The 22,801-nt window shown below is 38.4% G+C and overlaps 1 protein-coding gene and 1 long non-coding RNA gene across 6 annotated transcripts in view; one reads left to right on the forward strand and one right to left on the reverse strand.

The window, feature by feature from the left end:
- The window catches only part of LOC145938383 (uncharacterized), a 238,741-nt gene that overhangs the window by 110,259 nt on the left and 105,681 nt on the right, over window positions 1-22,801 (reverse strand). The gene's annotated exons all lie outside the window — the stretch shown is intronic.
- The window catches only part of LOC145938372 (uncharacterized), a 204,296-nt gene that overhangs the window by 78,612 nt on the left and 102,883 nt on the right, over window positions 1-22,801 (forward strand). For all 5 annotated transcript variants that reach the window (XM_083041911.1, XM_083041914.1, XM_083041915.1 and 2 more), the window contains exons 3-4: window positions 7,517-7,597; window positions 8,940-9,162. In XM_083041911.1, the coding sequence (XP_082898037.1) occupies window positions 7,517-7,597; window positions 8,940-9,162 (304 nt within the window). The remainder of the gene's footprint in view (window positions 1-7,516; window positions 7,598-8,939; window positions 9,163-22,801) is intronic.

Here is a 22,801-nt window from a genome sequence, read left to right on the forward strand (position 1 = left end):
TTATTAGCTTTCTTAAAATATTTTTTTTTTCTTTGTATTTACATATTATAATTTTAATTTTTATAATAATTAAAATTATAACAGATTTCTTATTTTTTTATTATAAATCTTTTTTCTCTAAAATATTTTTCATTAGATTCTTTATTCGATCCAAGATATATGTATGTGACATCTTTATTTCGACTTTTCTGCGTTTATTTATTTAGCTTAAGATTAACCTCGAGTTAATCTCTAAACCGAATCGGGAATTATGCACCTGCGTTGCTTGTTGTTCCCACCGACAGAGAATTTTGTTCTCACGCGACGGCTCGTTCCCCTTGGCTTCTTCTTGTTAAGTCGTCTTGGTGTGGCGAGACTTTTGACCCAGAACGAGAAGGAACAGGCGAGGAACGAGCACGAGGAAGCGGTAAATATAACGTCGTTTCAACGACGCGCGAAGTGTCCACGAAGCGGGCGTCGTTCGTACACGAACAGAAATAGTGGCAGAGCTGTGTGCATTGCAGGTGCATAATTTTGCGAGCGAGATGCGCTTGTTTACGCATCAAACTTGAGGCTCCGCCTCATCTTCTCGTTGCGTTCGAATTATCAGCGCGATGCGAATTTTCACGCGGCGAGATCACGAGACGATGTTATTATGTATGAGCTATTAACTCATGAGCGATGTACAATCAACGCAGTCAGTTATTTTTCATTTTCATATATGTAATTAATATAATCGAGACGTAAAGAGTAATTGTTTTTTATCGCACAGAAAGTCTTGCAAAAGTTGCAAAGTAATTAAGTTGTGTGAACAAGTTGAATATGCATACAGAATCTTCATAATATAATGAATATTATGTGTTTAGATAAAAACTTTTCTCGTTCACTACAAGCTATCCGTTATACAAATTATATCATTATATGTATATACGTCTGTACATTTATATTTTTTATAATTTAATTTAATGATTTTTTCCCATTGTCTCTCTCTGCTTGTCAAAAGTATATGTATAGTTAATTATACAGATAATACGTACATACACATAATACACACATGCACGTAATTTATTGTAAGTTACAAATTAGACGAGAGTTTAAAATGTCTCTCCTTCACAATTTGACTTAATTTAAATTAAATTTTAATCGAAATAGAATTTGAAAGTATTCTCTCCCTTTCTCGCTAAACATAAAGTGCCTTCTACCCCAATCTCGTTTCGGGGATATTTTACCTTTCGAAAAAAAGCTTCTCCAAGCTCATCTGTATAACTTTGCGCACTATAATTTCCATAATTCGCGCGTTTTCCTGAAACGCGCGATCGCAGGTGTCCGTCTCGCCTCGCTTGTCGATTTTATCGAGGCAACGAGAGGGCGATGAAAAAGGGAGTCTCGTTGCGCGGATAAAGGGTGGGAGAAGGGAAAGGGGAGAGAACAATGAATATCGTTCTTTTTATAGCGAAGAGTGAAAACCGTAGGGTGTTTTTTAACATTTCGCGTTTTATCGCGCGATCCGCGCTCGCAATGCGTCTCTTCCCTCAAACCGCGGATTCGCACAAAATGTGCATTAAGGGCGTTGTCTCCCCTTTCCTGCCTCCTGTACTCCTGTGTCGTCTGTCCCGGTTCCCTCTGGGTTGGTAAAACCACGAATGTCACATGCACTGAGAGTGTGAGAGGAGGGGAGACGTGGATTTTAATATACCGAATGGAAGTCCTCGCCAGAGATCGTTCCTTGAATTTACATTTCAATGTCTCTTTCGATTAAAGACTCGAATATAGACTTGAGAGTATTACTATCAAGAAAGAGGCGGATGTTGGTACAATAATCGATCGTTTGACGATGCCTAGTGCGCAGGAATTATAACGTATACACTAAATTTCATGACTTTACTGAACGAGAAATTAATAAATCGAGAATAAATAATATTTAACGGAGAAAAATGAATTCATTCTTGTATTTTATCTCGAATGCAAAATTAATATATTAAAAACACAAATGTGCAATAATAAATATAATTTAAAAATGAAATTGATGAACACAAAGATTCACTCGATTTTTTCCCCATATTATCAAGGTCCACGCATTACGAGAAGGGAATTTATATATTTTTTACTTTAATATTAAAATTAAATTTTACATTTTTAACGAAGCACTCACGGAGAGAAGTGATACTTTTTTATGTCGGTTCGCGCGAGTCATATATGTGCGTACATTCGAGGATTATAAAGGGGGAAACGCGCTCTTTTTTTCACATTCGTCGTCTGCGCCAGAGGTCAAAAGTTCTCGCTCGTAAGCCGATCATTTCATTTTTCGCGACTCGACGGATATCCCGTCGTCGTCGCCGACGGATATTCAGTCAGCCTTCTATGAAATATTTCGAAGCCGTTAAGATCGCGTCTCACGGGAGACGCGACTGACGGGGGTGTTGTATGGGATTTCATGGGGCGCACACTCTCTGAATGCGAAACCCCGTTCGACGGCCATTCGACATTCCGGCTTACGGCTCGTTCATAAGTTATCGCGTATAAATGGACGGTGAAAGGACAAAATCCGATTTCCGCGAGCGCGAGAATTTAATAATTCCCGAGGTTTTGCACGGGATGGCAACTTACGCCGATGTCTCTGCGGCGGCTCTTGTCTCTCGTTGCAACGAATCATTTTAATATACATAGTTTTACAAAGAATAATTTTTCTCCTCGCAGAGAAACACCGATGTTCGATCATTTCCGGGCTCGAAAAAATACAGCGAATTGTATCACCAAGAGACTGCAATAGTTGTTGCGACTTTCTGTCATATATGTAACGAACAATTTTGCGATAATGTTTTGAAAATACTTTTTCACACAATGTCATATCAGTGAAATATGATTATACTCTTGGAAACACCGTCTTACAAGAAGACTATAAGTTCGGAGTAACGGAGAAACAATTTTCTTGGCTTTCACATTAACGATACATACTTCTCTCGCAAAGGCATTGAAAACACATAAGACGGATAACGTAATTCACTTGCTAAGAAGAATTGCGGGTACTTCCGGCGTTCTCGTTAGTGCACGAGCTGCAGCGACGTGCAGTATTCCTCTCTCTTTCTCTCGCGCGCGAAAAGGGATATAGTGTTGCATTGCGAAGACGAAGGGGACTCGACGCCCGCTAATGCACGTGCACATCCGACACCGGCATCGTTCGTGGAATATTCGCGCGACCGGGTGTACCGTTACCGATGTATGCTGCGGACACTCCACTGTATCTCGGCTATCGTTTGGATTACGTTGCGCGAATAGGAAAAAGGTGCGCCCTCGGTGAATCTCGCCTACCTTGTCATCCGAATCTTCGGAAGAAAATTTACGATTGACCCTTGCACCCCTAAAATCGATAAAGAATCGTTCTCGATCTTAATTTTCTCGACAGTAATTATTGCTTGAAGGAAATTCTCTTTAAGTTCTCTTTGTTTATAGAAATGTACTTCATTACATCTTGTTTGCAAGAGAAAAAAGACATTGTTCATTTAAAAAATATCTTATTTCATTGTAAAAGCTCTTTCTCTTTTTTATACATCTTTTATTTAAAAATTAATTAAACATTTTTGTCTTAAATCGACTCGTTAAAGTAGGATTTAGAAACGTGCAGTTTTATTTTATATATTATAATTTTTTTATATAATATATTAAATGATATACACTAAATGAGTAGCATAAGCAACTCGTTTCGATGTAATTAAGATTTCTCTAACATCGTCACGTGGACCTGTAAGTTTTTCGCGAATGAAAACGCAACGATTATGCGACTATACCGTTTGTTACGCAGCCAGCATTTTTGCGCCGACGGCAATCTTATTTTTCCGCCAACTCTTCAAAGGCGTCCGCTTCTTCCGTCGTTTTTACTCCGGTTGCAGAATGTCAGGCACGGCGAGCGCGAAATAACTCGCTCTCGGTCGTCGCGTTTTCCCGACGTCGGGAGACGTTGGTTGCAATTTTTACGACACGCACGTAAAAGTGGTTCCCAGTTCCCGGACAAATTAGGTTTCTCGAGCACGAGGAACGTTTTTCGACGACGGCGACGACGAGACCAAGTGTCGAGTTGTATTTTAATTCATAACGCGCGAATCGGAGATTGCTCGATCCTTTTGTTGCCAATTTTCGGAGCATTCCTTTCTCTCTGTCTCTTTTTTTTTAATTTAGTTACGACTTAACGATCCAGCAATTGTGCGAAGTTATAAAAGGGCGAGGTGCGCCGCTGAAAAAGAGGATAAACGGCATGGCTAAGTGCCGTTGCACGTTTTGCGCAGAGTTGCCTCTGAGATGCATTCGCGAGAGGAAAAGTCGGAAAACATTTGCAAAGAGATTTAAAAATGTCGAAATTTTCTCTCTGTTTTTTTTTTCTTTCTTGCAATGCGTCCCGCATTAACGCGATGTAACTCTCGTATAAAAACAGCATTTTTTCCGATATCATATATACCATTTTACATGTAATTAGATCTTTTATATACAAAGGTATTTTTGAAGCGAAATTTTAGATGTTAAATTTTGCAAACAACTAGTACTCTTTCCCTCTTTTTTCTTTTTTTTTTTAAAGACAAAAAAAACTCTTGTTTTTGCTCCAAGTTGCTAAAATAGATCTGGAAAATAGTCGCGATCTTACGATATACTGAAATCGTAGAGATAGAGAGAGCGAGGGAAAATCTAAAAATAAAACAAGATGATTTAGATATTGAACTGCAAGGAACTATTACTTATCGCCCGGAGCGGCGGCGGGGAAGAAAATTAATTGCCGGACCGTTTGCATTATTCTCTTTTGCTCAGCCTTCTTGAAAGAGAGGAGGATTCCGTCGAACATCAACAGATCGGTAAATCACGGGCGACGCACTTTTAGGTAGCTTGCCAACCGTGTACCGGGTGCAACGATCACCGCAGAGAAGAAGCGCGGGTCGAGAGATCTTGGTGGTGTTGGACACAGAAATAGTGGCGCGCATGATTCTAAGTGCTCCGTAATAGACTTTTGGGAAACAGGCGCTTTTAGAATTTCAGCGAGGGTGATTCACTCGCTCTCTTCCCTTCTTTCTCCCTTCCGTCATTCCGCGTGAGAATGCGAGGAAGAAGAGGGTCAGCGAGATTTCGCCGCGCTTCCATATGGACACAGCTGTCGCCGCGTGTGTTCGATGCTTATATCGGGTGTGTGATTTAAACGAATCAATTAACCCTCTTTTACGCAGCCTTTATGCGAGTTTAATCGAGTTATAAAATATATGTCGCAAAGTATACTTTTTAAATTAATTATGTAGGAAATGTTCGCTTGTAATGTACACAGTTTGAAAATTTGTGTTTTCTTGTTAAAAACGGTCCCCGTTAAAATTTTTGTGTTAAATTAACATATTGCTGTTGTGTTAATTGAACTCAAATGTTAAATTATTAAAATAACTGAAAAAAAGTGTAAAAATAACACAATGTGTATTTACTTTTAATTTTACACAATAAATATGTTCGATATTATTAGTGACAAGATTTATCTGTTAAAATTTACAGAAAAAAATGTTAATTTTACTTTATAATATAACTGGGGATGATAAAATGTAAAATTAACAATTTTTTTAGTTAATTTTTACATTAAAACTATGTTAATTTAACACAAAATTTATTTTAAGTTTACTTGAAGTTTGCATTTATTTTATGTTAAAATATTAACACAATATTCGTGTCATCATTTAACATATCCGTATTATGTTAAATTAACACAAAAATTTCCGTTTGGGACATGTGATATTTGTGTTAAATTTAACACAAATTTTTCAACTGTGTATGATATATTTGAAAGATAAAAGAAATAATTTTTTCAAGTTTTTTTTTTTTTTTTTTAAATGAATGAATAGAACACAACTCTCTTGATTTATTTGAAAATTAATTTTTGTTTCTTATGTAATTTAAATGTCTTATTTATATAAATTTATTCGGACAAGCGAATTCGCGCGGTGATACTCGACACCTTGTATCGAGAAATTTCACGCATCGGGACTTCCTGGTTCCCAGAGCGTTATGCGCATTCGCGGGCGGGCGTAAACACTCACGCATGTACGCGCTATTCGCGCATCTACGTCGTGTTTCGTGCGCGCGCCGTGGAAGATCAAAGTCACTCGTGCTAGATATTTCATCGCGGGCGTCTGAGCGGCTGCCAAGAGCTCCAAATGCGGCGGGTCCGAGAGGATTCGCCGAGTGGAAGAGACCGCGCGCGAGGGAAAGAGCAAAAGCATCGTCGTCGGACGTGGATCGAGGTTGCGATGGTGACGCTCCGCGTCGCGACGCATCCCAGATCTAATGTCGCACTCGTCAGTCAGATCGTCTTTTGCGCGCCGCCCTTTTTTTCTTTTTTTATTATCACACCTAAAGTTAATGCGGAAGATAGAATGGCGGCTCGGCACTTTGAACTTTATATTGAATAAAAGTTGGAGAATACGGAACGTCCGCTTTCATATTTTTTAATTGCTTCATATATAAAAGGTATACTTCCGGGCAGAGCGATACTGTCTGCGTATTTCAATTTTACTCGCATTCGATATCTATAATTCATTTAATTCGTTGCAGTCGCGGCGGATATCGGAGTTATTATTCCATTCGAATTTCGCGATTATGAATTATTCGTCTGACTCGCTAGTTTGTCAAGCGGCCGGACGCCAGAATTACCTGGTCGATATCAAGCGGCCTGATGAAATATGAATATTGAAGTCATAATGCACAAACGGAATTGCGGCTCTTACGCAACGCGACATTTCCTCTTTCCCCTCCTCTCTCCTCAAACAAGCCTCTTGCTGCTTTTCATCGCGAGCATTTCCCGAGCGCGATGCTCCCCGCTGGGCGAAGCCGTCAGTTTCTCGGATTCGCGGGCGAAAGAGCATCTCGATCATCGTGACTCCTGCATCTTCGGATGAGAATTTATACGCGAGTCTCTTTAATGATTCTCTCTTTCTCTCTAATCGTTTATCGCGGCCGCCGTAAATCCACGCGCGGATGCTAAATCAGGACTCGTCCGATTTCAATCGGAAAGCCGTGATTACGTTGTAAATCGAAATGGAAAGTGCAAGGAATACGAATGGTGTTTCTCCGAATGGTCATAAAGAGACTCTCGAGATATCTAATCTGTAAACATCGATTAAGTGGCTTTATTAGTTTTATAATTATAAAAATCGTGTGTTAAAAACATTGAAATATAGAAGCGCATATAGAAAATTTATCTTGTCTTTTTGTGTCTTTAAATTATAATCTTTATTAATTATATTCTCAAATTATAATTAAGATATATACGTTTAATATCTTGGAGATTAGTAAAAGTTTCGTAAAAAATTGTATTTGATTTACATCCATTACATTTATCGAACTCCGTTGCGGAATAGATGAGCGAGAATTTGGATAGCCTCTTCCACCGCAATGTTATCGGTCGATCGACTAATTTCTAGAGGACATTGAACCTCTGTGATGCTGGACATAAGATAGTCCTAGATTAATTATTGGCTTTCGAATGTTAACTCAACTAACGATAATTCCGTTTGCTCTTCAGGGCTTCCAGCGGCCGCGGACCCGACTCACCCCTCAGCTCGGATCTGGCGCTTGACAAGCCTCGCCCCATACCATCCCCTCGGTAAGTTTATTGATACTTTGACACAATTAACGTAATACGCTAATTGATATCAAAATTGTAAGTAAAAAAGCAATTACGATATTACTACGACAGAGTAAGAGAATTGATGTAAATATATCTATTATTATTTATCTTCTTTTAACGCTATTTTATTTACTTTTGATCGATTACATTATTCTAAATATTTTTTCTCTTCCAAAAATCGCGATTAACAACAGCGCTTTTTTTTAAAATTTGTAAACTATCAAAGATACGATATTTAAAATCCGATGATATTGAACGTTCCCTCGTTTTTTTCCTCTCAAACTTTATAGTTTCACTTTCAAATGCCGACACATTTCTACGTCTTTATCGATTCTGCATTTTTGTCGTCGCGCGACGAAGAGAAAGAGATGGTCATTTGCATAGGTACGCATTTGCATACGCGTCGCGCAAAGAGACTTAAGACTAGGTGGATTTAAATGGTTTGAGAGAGAGAGAGAGAATAATCGTCACGAAAGTGGAGCGGTTCCTCCTCTGTAATCCTATCGCGCGACGCCGCTCCTCGCTCCGAGATTATTGACATTGATACGCAAATGCATCTGTCCGTGCAATCCGTGCAATATCGGTCATCGTGTCTGCACACTCGAACGCCGTACGTTGCTATACTACGAAGAGAATCGAAGGAGGGAATAGCCTTTGTCAGACACTCTTAAAGTCGGTCACTCTCTTCCGCTTGCAAAATAAGACTCGGTCGTGCTAGAATGCATGCTTGTCGATGCGAAGCTATTATCCACACCTACTTGTGCCATTAATTGCGAAATGTAATTATATAAAATATAAAACACTCTTATTAACGTAAAAGGAGTTAATTATCGAACATTTCTTATAGTGCAATGAGTAAAATGAACAAAATAATATAAAAAAACGATCAAAATAATAACTTTTTTTGTCAGACTATTGTAAATGTTTTAAGAATTGCGACCGTCACGAGAGTCGCACCCTATTAAATATTATAATTAAATATACCATAATTATTACAACAGTATTTTTAATTTAATATGTTAATATTATAATTAATAATATAATATTAAATTAGAAGTAACGTTGAATATTTAAAATGCATGTTAGAAAATAAGTTTGATAATTGAATTTCAAGTTAAAATTTTGAAGAAACCATACAATTAACAAAAGTTTAACTTTGAAAATAATGTTTGATATCTTTTAAATACATTATACAATATTTTACAAATAAAAACAAGAAAAATTAGCATATACATATTTAAAAAATCAATAATTATTTGATGCGAAGCACCATCTGCTGCGAAGTATTCTTCAATCGAGCTTTTACCCTCTGTTGCAGACAAATCCACCCCCTGTACGGGGAAAAGGCCGGGCTTTTGGGGTATTGCGATACGGTCGGTAACACGGAGAATTTTCCACCAGCCCCCAATATCGTAGTCGAGGGTGGTAGAATCGAGTTTGTGCGCCCTTCACAAGATGGCACAACGACATCCCGAAGAAACACCATGTCCAGAGCTTCGCAGACCTTCATCGAGCAGCCGGAGAAGTCGGATCCCGCCAAGGTAAGAAACGACGATTGAAAATACATATTTTTGCTACTTTTTATTAGTTTTAATAATGATACTTTGATAAAGAGAGAGAGGACAAAAAAGTCAATCGCAATAAAATTCAACAAATAATTTATAATAATGATCATTATATTATCTAAATGTATTTCTACACTGTGTCTAAATTATTAGAGTACAACTTTGTTACTTGAAAATTTTCTAATTAATTATTTGCGATCTTTATGACTTTTCTCTCTATCGAATGGATATCAGAGGCGTGAATTCTATGGCGCCTCGAATGCGAACGAGACGAAAACTTTTCTCGGACCCTAATCACGAGCGTCGAGTCGGGCGTCGTAATGAGATTTGTCGGCGATGATTCTCGCGTCCTGACAAATCAGATCTGTCCGGCCTCTGCGACTCTCGAAATTCCTTCCTCGCATCCGATCTCGTTGTTCGATCTCGTGTCATTTCGCTTACTGTTCGCGGAGACTCGCCGCGGCTAACCCTTTATACCCTTCATGTTGTATTCATTCGACGTAATTGATTTTCTCGATAGGGAAAGGGGCGACCGTAGGATTTCCATAGTAAATTGGATCGCACTTTCTCTCTTTCTATCCCTCTCTCTCGTCGTTAGAGCGAAAAAGAGCGAGCATTATTCGTCGCACGCGCGAATACGGCGATTACTCCTAAATTAACGATGTTTCGCGTGCAGCGTAACGTCGACAAGGACGACGAGGACGATGACGACGGTAAATCTAACGAGTTAATGAAATTTATTCGACCCTCCTGTCGCGCGCGAAAGGCGATTTTATAAGGCACGTTAGATATTAAACTCTTTTGCGATGTCGCCGCGTGCATTTGCAGGCATTTAATCGAGCTTCTTTCCAATCAAAAACGTTTACGCAAACTACGAGAGCTTTTTTCGCGGGAATTGAATTTGAACTGAAGCGATCGACAGAATTTTTACGGAATAGATTTCGATCGGCTGCACAGAAAATATTGCCGAATTTTTTAAAACCTTTTCTCACATTAAAAATTTTTGTTATATGAATGATATAATGAGGAATAATTTATGCACCGAATTTTAAATAAATCTCGAATCAGTGAAACGAATTTTATTTGCGGCCGCACTAAACTTCACGCAAAGTTAACTTATACCGTATTTTATTGCATATAAAGGTTTTGTTTCGGTTCAATCGCTATGAAATGCAATTTTACGTCCGAAATGAACACATCTCTAAAAAGTCACTACATTTAACAATTTTATTCGCGATTCAATTTGCTCGACTTTGATAACTTTTCAACAAAATTTTGATCGAATGAAAATCGTGTTTCGCAAACTCATCGGACAGACTCATTCTGATTGAGTTTTTGGGATTAAAATTAACAATTGTCCGATTATATTTCGCATTAACGGGTGAAATTTAAAGCTGAGTGGTTGCTAGAAAATATTTTGTCTTTTTTTCGCCAAAAAAGTTTCTCGCGATAAATCTCGGATAAGCCTTAGGAAACTCGCTTCGATTAATGATCTTTTTGGATAACCTAAGTCAGGTCAACGACATATATTTCTAACAACTTTTATCTTGAAATATTACATCCTTTTTTAAGATAAAAACACTAATCAATATAGTTACCTAAAATGTATAGCTATACCTTGATTTACTTTAGAATAGCCACAATTTTTATTGCGTAATCATGTTTCTAAAATTAAATTTTAGTTTAATTTAATTTCACCCTTAATTTAATATAGCCTGAATTTTTATTTTAATTTTTTAACATTTTAATTAATATTGTATTTATATATATCTTAATTAAAATTTATAACTTCATTAACAGTGGCTAACCATCGTATCAGGTATAATTTAACTCAATTTTAACAGGACTAAATAATTAATATACGAAATTTCATACGAAATTTCGAGCACATTTATAAAGATATCTTTTTAGAAATCTCTCCTTCGATAAATTTCTACTAGATTACGTTACCTCAGAGCAACGCGGAGTATTCAACGTCCGATTAATGTCCCGAGATAGCCTCTCGCGATATCTCCGCTCTCATTTTGCTCGTCCCACATTAATTATTGCTTTAAACATCTGCAGAACTCGTTGTGTCAATTTTACATCGCGCGACTTATTAACGGGGCGACTCGTAATGTTTTCCGACAGCCGCACAAAGGTAGGCGCGTTATTCATTCGGATGGCCGTGGAGAAGGTTTCCGACAATGTCGACGGCCTTGAAAGAGAGCTCGCTTCGAAAGAAGTTGTAAAAGCGATCAGTTATATTACATCTATGCCGTGCTTCCGACAGTGAGCACAACCAGAGAGAGAGAGAGTTTTGGTTCGCTAACTTTTTTTCGACCGACCCTCGACTATATCGATCTCATCGCGCAAATTCTTTTAACTCTTGGAGTTTTGCCAAATTATCGGCAAGTGGTTTCTCCCCGAAACTTATTTTCACTGAGCTTGAATATAAAGGCGCTTTAAAGCATAAAATTTATAATATAATTGTAAGTAAAATTGACATTTTAATTTGCGCGAACTCGTTCGCTTTATCGCACTACCTATTAAAAGAACGATTAATTTCTAATTGCTTATACAATCTCGTTTACCCTAAATCGACACATTGACCTTTTCGTAACGACGGAGAAAGATTAATTAGATTAACGGTGACGTGTCCACCCTTGAAATCCGACGATTAAATTATTCAAATTTATACGAGCACGGTTTTCAAATTGAATTTCGAATACGGATTTGCGTCTCGTTACTTTTGCCATATTTTCGTCGCGAACAAAAATGTTAGCTTTCAATTTGCATCATAATAACATTCGAAACAGGTTCGGATAATGAGGCGAGGCATCATCCGGTAAAGGTAAAGGGATGTAGAAGTGGAAAAGTCGCGACTCTGGACGGTTCAGCATCGGGAGGTTCGCATAGTCAAGTTAATATGCTAATTACCACATTGAAAGAGCAGAACTAATTGAATTAAGCGATGCAAAAAGTTTTCGAAATTAGCATGAATTAGAGAAGCCGCGCTGGCCTCTTATCTTATGGTGGACAGCCATTCAGAATCGCTCTCGGAAGTTATTTCGCCGTTTAAAAATAATTGCCTTCCTTCATACATAACACAATAGCAGTATATATTTCTTACGCTTTATATTCTCCATAAATATCAAGGTTTTTTTTTTTTACTTGGAACAGAATAAAGAGTTTCGGATTGAAACCATTCTCGAGGAATTAATTTAGTTACCGAGATATATAAAGTGACAAGAGCTGTTTACTTTGACACATGAACGGTTCTTTCAGATGGTCTCTTAAAATTCAAATGTTATATATTCTTTCGGCTTATCTTTTCTTCACGCTTTCTTCCCCGCGTTGAATATACTCGAGAATCTTTCGCGATTCGACGACGTTTCGCCGATATGACTAAATATGACGCGCATGACAAGCGCCACGTCGGATAAGACGAATAAACGAAAAATACGCGTATATCCTCCTTTCTCTTCTCATGCACATTATTTCGGTGCACAATACAAATACGCGGGATCGGTGGAAAAAAAGCCGCCAGAGACGCGCCCGTATTCGGTTCCCTCGGCAAGGATGACGGCGGGATTGGCAGGTCGGATCGACTCGACGCGGCGTCCCGTGAAACGAGAGGGACACCAACGAAACGGGACGGACGCGATGCGTCGTGTCGTGTCGTATCGTTACACGCGTTTCTCTCCCTCTCGAATACGCGCGATTTTCCGTCGTGACGGACAGTCTCCTATATATTGTGCCCGCGAACGCGCGGCGCTTTGAACGACAGCGGCGATAGTAGGCGTCGCCGACGAGCCGGCTCGTTTCGAGCCGAATAAAGGCCGGAATTTCGGCTGACGAGCACCGACCGTGACTACTGCCGATGCAGGGACGCAACTACCGCAAACTATGAGAGCTAGAATTGTATCTCGTTTCTTCGGAGAAAAGAATTGCGAGAAAAAGAGGAGGGAGGTTCCCAATCTTTTTTAAATTTTGTTTATAATTATAATAATTTTATTTAATTTTATTTCTAATTATAATTAGAATTATCGAGTAGAGATATGAAATATGGACGATTCGATCTTTATTTTCTCTTAGCGAATGAAAAAATACATAAAAACTTATAGTCATAAAGTAATACCGTGTTCTTTACACGCAGCTTGTGCAGTCGTTTCACGCGGAGTTTTGCGATTAAAATTTTCCCTCGTTTCAACGAGGCAACACATTTGAGTGGCACGAAATCACAGATCGTAATTCGATGTTAACGAAGATAAAGCTTGCGCATCGGCGGGCTTTGTGTAAGAGGTGATTTCGTGAAAATTGCAGTTGCAATATTCGTCGCTGCTGCAACTGCAGCACGCGCAAATGCACGTCGTATCGGCTTTATCGCACTGCGGGCGGGTTGCTATTGTTTCGTTTACCGCGTCGCGCGATCATCGTTGGAAAAAATATGACGCCGCCGTTTTGTCGCTATATGGTCGCGCATGACATGCCGAGGGGGATGGATTAGTCCTTCGGCACACTCGGGGTTTCATAACGTCGAGTTAACACCAGGGGAACCGCGTTTCCAGTCTGCTAATATTGCGCGAAAAATTTTAGAGGGTTAAAATGTTTTATCTGTGTGTATAATAATAATCGAATCAATTTTTGAAAAAAATTAATATAGCATTTATATGGATCATATATCAGATCAGAATTAGTTTCGAATAAAAATAATAATCGTAATCGGGTGTGTGAAGTTGGCACCCCTATGTTACGCTATCATAGTTCTGTTAAGAGTTCTGAGTTATTTAGAACCATAGGAAGAGTTCTTGATAATTTTTAGAAATAGTCCGGTCATTACGATAACGAAAATCAATTTCAAAAAATAGGGGTGCCAACTTCACATTTTTTTACACATCGAGTTCTAATAGTTTTGAGCAGAGTTTTAAGGTTCTTTTAAATTTAAGTTCTTTAGTTATATAGTTCCTGATTATTTTTTGAAAGAGTTTTGCAATTTTTATAGAAATAAAAAAACATACTTTCAATATCGAAGATATTTCTAAAATATCTTCGATATTGAAGGTAGGTTTTTTTATCTAAAAATTGCAGAACTCTTTAAAAAAATAATCAGGAACTATATAACTATTTAAAAGAACCTTAAATCTCTGCTCAAACCTATTGGAACTCGATGTGTAAAAAAATGTGAAGTTGGCACCCCTATTTTTTGAAACTGATTTTCGTTATCGTAATGACCGGAACTATTTCTAAAAATTATCAAGAACTCTTCCATGGTTCTAAATAACTCAGAACTCTTAACAGAACTATGATAGCGTAACATAGGGGTGCCAACGTCACACACCCATCGTAATCTGTTATATGAAAATGAACATGAAATATCGAATTATTGTCACGATCAGTATACATTATACATCATCATATTAATACATTTCCGGACCGACACATCTCGTGGCAATACCACATCGTGTTTTCATGGATCATAAATATTGCACAATCACATGGCGCATTATTCATGATAGTAGTCTCACACGTGACGTCTTCAAAAAACGGAAGCACGCTCGGCCGTGTAATGCATCATTAATATCTTACCGCGGAAATCGCGGTCTTACGCAATTACAGTGCACGAATGCAATTAGAAATCTCTGCAAATCATGCGATTTGCCATGTACAGTGAGGATTTATGCATAATTAATATTTTAAGTGGGCATTTAAATGGCGCCCTGTAGCGTAGTTGAACATACATATATATATATATGCTTGTCATATGGAACTATTGAATTATTTCATTATTTGCAAAAAAGTCGAGTTAATAGTTTATAAAACTAAAAGGAGAAAGAGATAGAGAGAGATTTCATTGAAATTCGAAATATTGATGACTATCAGACTTGGTGACACTAATAGTGCATATGTCATTTTATGATAAAGTGAATGCTGGAATGTTTCGGAGAATAAAACGCTTCTTTCTACATGCTGTAAAATCATTTTATTATATATTTAGATAAAATTTTAAATCCCTTTTACTAAGCACCCAAGATATATCACTGTCACTGCGTCATGATAGATGATACCGCGGATTGAGGTATATATAATCTATGTGCTTCCAAGTAATTATGCAAGATATCCATCCCGTTCCTTCGCTTATAGATATCTTGAAACAATTTCCCTTTACTATATCTTGACAAGTTGAAGAGCGACTTCCACATAAAAGCACATTTGCAGCGCGCAATGTCTTCTTTTCTAGAATCTATTAACTACCTTAGAATTTACTTAAAAAAAATTCAATCTTCTAATCGCAACTGCGTGACCCATTTCTTAATAAATTTCTAATCATTTGCAAACGTTGAAGATTATTGATATCTTGTGAAAGAGGCTCGATTTTCAAATCTATATATAGAGAGTTAGAGAGGAAGCGCGAAAGTTTCCAGACATCCCACACATTATTCGCGACGAATCGACATTTGCTTCCACCGTCATGGATCACCGTATTTCACACGAGGGAGGACGAATTAATTATTATAGAAATTACCGAAATGGGTGGGATAGAGACTTGGCGATGAGAGGTAAATCTTATCGACTCACTTTCCAATTAGCGCGCGAAAAATCTTCGATTAATCAAAGTGCGCGATAAAGTATACGGGCGGCGTTTTTTTTCGCACTCGCTCGCTCGCTAAGGCCATTGTCCCCGTTAATTAGCGCGCGACGCACGTGCATGATTGCCGAGAGTTTATTCACGACTAATTATAAACCCTTAATTAGCCTGCCGCGAGACGATTCTCCGGTGTTAACATCGGTTACGATATCGCGATAACATCAAAGGCGAAATCTCGTCTGTCTTCGAATTTAACGATAAATTTGATTCGAAAGGCGCGAATATTGCGTAGAAATTCGTTCAAGGATGTTTGGAGCGTTCTTTTGAAGATGAAATTTGTTATATAAATAAATTTACGATATCGAATTTAATGTATCTTCAAGTCGCTTTTATTAATAAGTCGTTTAAGAATAGAAATAAATATGGCATATATAATAAATAATTTCTCTTCAATTATTGGATGGACAAGAATACACGTTTGATTAAAGTTTAATCGGCAGTATCATCTTCGAGCACAGACACTTAATTGTTTAGAATATTAATTTTATTTTCATATATTTAAGTAATTTTACGTATAGCAGTTTTTAATATGCACTAATACAATGCAGGTGTCTGGAAATTCACGATCAGTTCATTCGGAGCATTTTTTTTAAATTTAATAACTACAATTATTTATTTAAATTATGAAGAACTATTTGAAGAGTTTAAATTCTTAATCATATCTATATGAGTTTTCACAAAACGGAACGTCAGACACACGAATGCAATTATGTCAGCTTGATAGTAGTAGAATCTAGTCAATCTAGTCTGCAACAAATCGACGAGAGAGAGTGTCATCCGGACGCTGAAGGACGATGCGCACTGAAATATCAGCTTTAAAGCGGACATTTACGCGACATTCGTATACGTGCTGCGCGAACTCGCCATCGTCGCCGTCGTCATCATCGTCGCTGTGCTGCGTCGCGTAATGCATAGTTATGCCTACATTTATAACCCCTTAACCACCTGGCGGATCTGCGACCCGTCGTAAACGCGACGAGAGAAACGTCAAAGTGTTCCGCGTCGATGAATCTGAAAATTCCTCTCGAACGGGGAGGCTAATTTGCGTGCCGCTCGCGTCGTTACTCTCGCGCGTAATGTTCGTTAAACTCCGCCTAGCGTCGACGCGCTTAGCTAATTAGCGATGCAGTTAGCGATTTCGTATCGCTGCGCGGCCCCCCCTGACTACTAGATGGGGAAAAGAGTTAACGATGTCCGACGGCAAGAGCTAGTTCAGTCGAGCAGCCGGCCCTTACGACGCGAAGCTATAATTAACCTAGGCGGTAGAGCTTCAGGTTTAGGAGTGGACAACTTTGTCGATCCGGAAAGATTGTTATCAGGATTATTACCTGAGCTATCAGAATTAGCATCTTTCTGCTTTTTGTTCATAAAGCTGGCAATTACTTTCTCGAAGAAAATTATTTTTCAAGTCGTGTTAATTATTTGAACAGAAATAGTATACATTATCGTATTAATTTATATTGAAGTAAGCAAATTTTATTGCTTTATTACAGTTCGCTTCCTGTCTCAACGGATAATTATATCATTGTTACTATAGTGTTGAGATAAAATGTGAGAAATTCAGTGTAAATTGAGACTAGTCGACCTTCTCGAATGAATAGAATCGGGAAATCTTTTTCGGATTGCGTTTTAATTATGATGATATAACGCGATGCGATTCGGAGAAGATCGTTGCTTGAATTTCCATTGCGACCAGAACTGCGCCAAGTAACGAGTAGTACCGTACGAGATAATCAGACCGTTTATGAAAGCGTGGAAAATATATGATTCCGAGGAACGAATCTAATTATCCATTGTATAACGGACGAGCTAAAAATAGCGTTGCACGTACGCATAAATTTTTCGCAGGATATACTTTTATTCCATGATACTCTTTTCTGTATCATGGCATATAAATTTTATTACATTATTGTATATTATTACAGTACTGTGCAAATATTTCGCAGTTGAATTAAATGCAATGTAATCTATTCGGTAATTCACAGCCAAAATAGCTTTTTAATCTAATCTGTTTTCACGACCAGGACAGAAGATATACACATATATAGAGAAAGGGGGGAAGGCATTATCCGTTCGATTTGATTATTTCTATTTTAGCGTTAATGATACCCCAGTGTGCGCGTACAATGTTATTATCAGATTTAGTAAACAGCGCGTCGCCGAAAGCTGGGGATTTTGCAATTAAATCGCGGACGCAGACGTAATCGGCGACGGACGGTCGTGGGATCGATTAAAAACAACAGCGCAGAGAATTATCTCCAATTATTTCGGTCCGACCGAAATAACAGCGTTACTCCGCGTCGCGTCGAATTTTATAAGCGGAATTGCATCGCGGCACCGCACCGGTGCAACTGCATGTGCACATTCACCGTTGCACATTCGAGCGTCTCCGATTTCAATGCATTTCCTGTCTTAGGATTTACCGTTTGGCTTAATACACTAATTAATAATCGGTGCTTTTATATTCTCGCGCACACTCTATATACGGAGTAACAAATGTCGATATTATACGCCGGAAATAATGATGGTTCGTCATAATCGGTATTCTTAATTAAGAATATAGAAGGTCGCTGCAACGGTGACTCGATAAGAATCTATGCGTATATATTATCTGTATAATGTAAGGTGTATCTTTAAATCCTTTTTTTCTATCTTCTCTTCCGGTCGCGCATTCCTAATTATTAAATAGCCAGTACAAAAGAATCTAATGGATAAAAGCCCGGATGCAGCGATTATTATTGACGAAACTTGCGGTCTCGGGGGTGCATGAATGTCTGTCCGACGAAATGCCATTTATCATACTTAACGCAACGGCTTGCGATCCGGGCTAATATCCCATGAAAAGCAGCCGCTCGAATGAAAGTTCGGAAATTAATCGCGGTTGGACGGACGAGCTTTATATACGGAAGTCGGCTTAATGGATTAAGTGAAAATATCGAAACGATGTAATTATTTTGTTATTATTTGTTTAATCCCTATAAATATAATATGCCTCGTAGAAAAAATATCTTCTATTTATATCTGCATTATAAGATGCATTTCATAAAATAGTACTTGACATCTCGTTATTTTCAAGAATTACGTTATTATTTAATACTCTATATGTGTTACATCGATTTTTATGTCAATTGACTATGCTATGATAATAAATTTTAAACCAGCTTTATCTTTGAAGAGAAAAAGGATTTTATATAGGTATATACTCTATTATATTATATGTATATCTAAACATATGTAACTCTTTCTCTCTCTCTCTCTAATTTTATATGGAGTTACTTTAAATATATTTCACGCGTTAAGCAGGATATTAACAATTTCGTTGAGTACACCGATCCATTTTACGGCGTAAGTGGCAGCATACGTGCGGATGGCGGCTGTTAATTAGCCACCATCTCGTTTCCTGGAAACCGGTATCAGGTAGATAGCCGATCGCGGATGAAGAGCAGAGGGTACCACCTCGGGATCGATACGGCCCTGGGGGGGAACCAAGACGTATGTAGCCGATTGTGAGAGAGAGCAACTGCCTCGGGTCGTACAGGTGGTCGGCTAATAATAGCTCATATATGTATATACATACGTATATCAGCGAGCTAGCTACGGTATCTAGCTGGCTGACGTGGTATCTCTAAGGAACGCGTCTTAGCAAGATTTCGCTCGGCAAATGTTAATGCGCGCAGTTAACGCGAACAGCCCGTAGAAATTTTCATTATCTATTAATGGCGCCATTAGTCAATCAGTCCGGAAAGTGCTATCGTGCCTATTAGAGGAGTCGCTGAACGGAATAGGGATATAATTCACGAAAAGGAATAAAATGAATTTTTTTTACGCTTATCATCTCTCAACAGACGGAAATAGATATAAATGCTCGACGGTATTTATTATTGTCGCTTTGACAATTAACTAGATAAATTATATTTATTAAATTTTACTGAATCTCCTCGTTAGTTTTATTCCAATTTAACATTTCTTTTTTTTCTTGATGTGATTCTTTATTAATTTAGTTTTATACTTTTTTCGAAAAGAAGGGAAGATTCGAGTTTATTAATCAATTATTAATATAAATTTCTCGTATCGAAAAGCGAAATGAAAAAAATACACGAAGACGAGCGTTTCATCCCTGGCAAATTTTTGTGTCCGCCCTTTTTGCAATTACCGAACGGAATGCGTTTCGAGCGTTTTGGCGCCCACTCGAATATAACGATCGGTATATAGTTTGGTAGCAACAGACGTAATTACTCGACCCTTTGAGGTTTCGGACCCCTTGCCGAAGAGGCCGATATTAGTAGGATCGTAAACTCGAATTGAAGCCCCGCGTAGCGGCCCTCGCTCGCTCTCTTCGGCCCCTGTATGCTACTCGTATATAATCAATGACCAAACGAGAAAACTGCGTTTTCGACTGTTTGTCAAAAATTTCCGTCGCGAAACTGTGCAGCCGCTATTAACGCAACGGAGGAGGCTATAATCGCGTGTCGCTGCAAAATTTCCAAGCGTGAGATTCATGGAAAGCGCCGGTCGCTCGTGACACGACCTATCAGCGGTATTACACGATAATTGCGGGATTATTACGGCGGTTTGTATTGTTAGTTGTCGACCCCAAACTGCATAATTACGGAAACAAGTGCACGGCAGAAATAAAGCGTACGGTTCCGCGGGGATAATTTGCAGGAAGTTTCTCAATGTATAAATAGACGAGATATCCTGAGAATTACTCATTGGATATTTTACATGCAGTGTAAGATGTAAATTGAAGAAAGTAAACAATTTAATTTAATTAGTGTAAAGTAAGTAGAAAGTTTAATTTAATGCAGGAGAGATTCTTCTAACACACTTTTCATATTTTAAAATATTTGATCGAGAAACTTGATTTTCTTTCTTCCCCTCTTTCTGTAAAGATTAATTTATGTGGATTATCTGTATTTTGTGTACTTTTTTGCTTTTTAATTATTTTATCTGTTTCCTATTAAGCCACAAAATTTTATAAAGCATGTAATTTATCGAAGAGTATATGTCATAAAGTCCATCTAATCCAGTTCATTAGTTGCCTTTCGAAGCGTCCATTCAGTTAATCACAAGCGGTTTCGTGGAACGCGAAAATGGCGAGAGCTTCGCCAACTTGAAAGTCGTCTCCTCAAATGGCGAGACAGGTGATGCTGGAAAGTAACATAAGTTCTCCTTTTTCACGGGCAATCAGTGGAAGACTGGTTTTCAGGCGCGCGACATATGTGTACAGAGTGTCCAAGGGTAAACGCGGCTCTATTAGTCTCTCAATTTTATCAAATTTTATTCTACTTTCGAGAAAAATTGAGAAAAATTTTTAACATACTTCTTGCCTTTTCATCTTAATGCATTGAAATCGCATTGAAATAAAATACACTTAAAAGTGAATAACGAGAACCAGTTTTCGTGTTATTTACATAATAGCTAGGAAAAATTTACATAAATTTTTTTTAGTGACTTTAGAAATTATGAACATTTTTGTTAAGAAAACAACTGGTTTTTGGATTAATCAAAGAATCCGCGAGTGAAAGCAATGTCGTTAAGTGTCTCGGCGACATTCGCCGTAAAGTGCAGGAAGTCGGGAACCTGTTGCAGGCCGCACTTAACACCTATTTTCAACGAAGTTCTCGAGTTACCGCATGCCGATCGTAATCGATTGTGCGCTCGATTCGCGGCCGATCATTTGACCGATTTGCGAAACGAACGACCTCGCGTTATGAAATGACCATTATTCGCGATTAGTCACAGTCGTAGAAGTAGACCGATTACTTCGTCGCAGTCGTCGAAACTATGTGCATGATATCAATCAAATCGTGCTTTGTTAATAGTACGACGCGTTATTAACGCGAATGCAGAATTCGATAGAAACTTATTCGGGCATATAAATGTCGAACAAAAAGGGTTAAATATAATTGACATAACGACGATACTTTAAAATTAATTATGTTAAAATTTTAATATTATGCTTTGTTCATTTATCTGTCCACACACAAACATGGTAAAATGTATTAAAATTAATGAAATAATATTACGAGAAATTCGAAATGTCGCGTGGTGATTTTTGAACAAAAGCGCGACATCTCATTTCGCGCGATGTAATTGAAACATGTAAAACGACATAGTACGCGGCACACGCGGAAGAGACGACAGAACGACAGTACGAGATATGTATGGGGTCCCGCCGTATTCAGGTTCCCGTTGAATCGTCCACATCTGCCGGACGATATTTCCTCGTTAGGCGTCTCCCCGGTGACGTGTAAAAAGCAGCAGATATCCGCTGGTTATACTACGGGACGTCCTGCAATCCTTTAGGATGTTTAGCAGGGTGAGGGCGTGCGCGGCGTAATTATTGTTAATTAACATTTATGGAGACACGTACAGGCTTTTTAGTATCTCTCGGTGATAGACGGACGAAGCCCGCCATCGCGATCCATCCGCGAATCCTGTCGGCTCTCTATCTGCTAACGATAAAAAGCAGCTATTAATGATGCAAAAATTCCGAATATAAGCGTTGCTACTTCACGTTCTTCGATATATTTTTTTTGATTCTTTGATTAATGAAAATATACATGTTTAATAATGTGTATCTCGGGACAGCGGCGCTAATTATTTACATCGTCTGTCTGGAAATATAACCATCGAGCTCGAATAATATTACCGGGCCAAAGATAAACACGGCGAAACGTCCGAAGCAGCTTCGCGGTAGCTGCAAAAATCACGGTATTCCGAAGTAAAGTATAAGCGTCGACAAGTATGCCTCGGGGAAGCGATCTTAATTACCGGCCTCTCGCTTTATCACGATCGTCCGTTATCGCGGCTGCTATTACTTCCGTAGCACCGCGATTTTGCTGGAAAACAAGCCCTATCGCGGCAACTCGCTCTTCTCCGAAACAACGCGAGCCTTTGATCTTTCTCTCTGTTTCTTTCTCATCGTCATTTTGCTTAAAACCGAACGGAGATAATCTCACTCGAGGTGTGTAGTCGACGGAG

Source organism: Prenolepis imparis, unplaced genomic scaffold (genome assembly GCF_030444845.1).
Source record: "Prenolepis imparis isolate NDT839.2.m4 unplaced genomic scaffold, iyPreImpa1.0 SCAF_7, whole genome shotgun sequence".
In the NCBI taxonomy this organism is placed as follows: domain Eukaryota; kingdom Metazoa; phylum Arthropoda; class Insecta; order Hymenoptera; family Formicidae; genus Prenolepis; species Prenolepis imparis.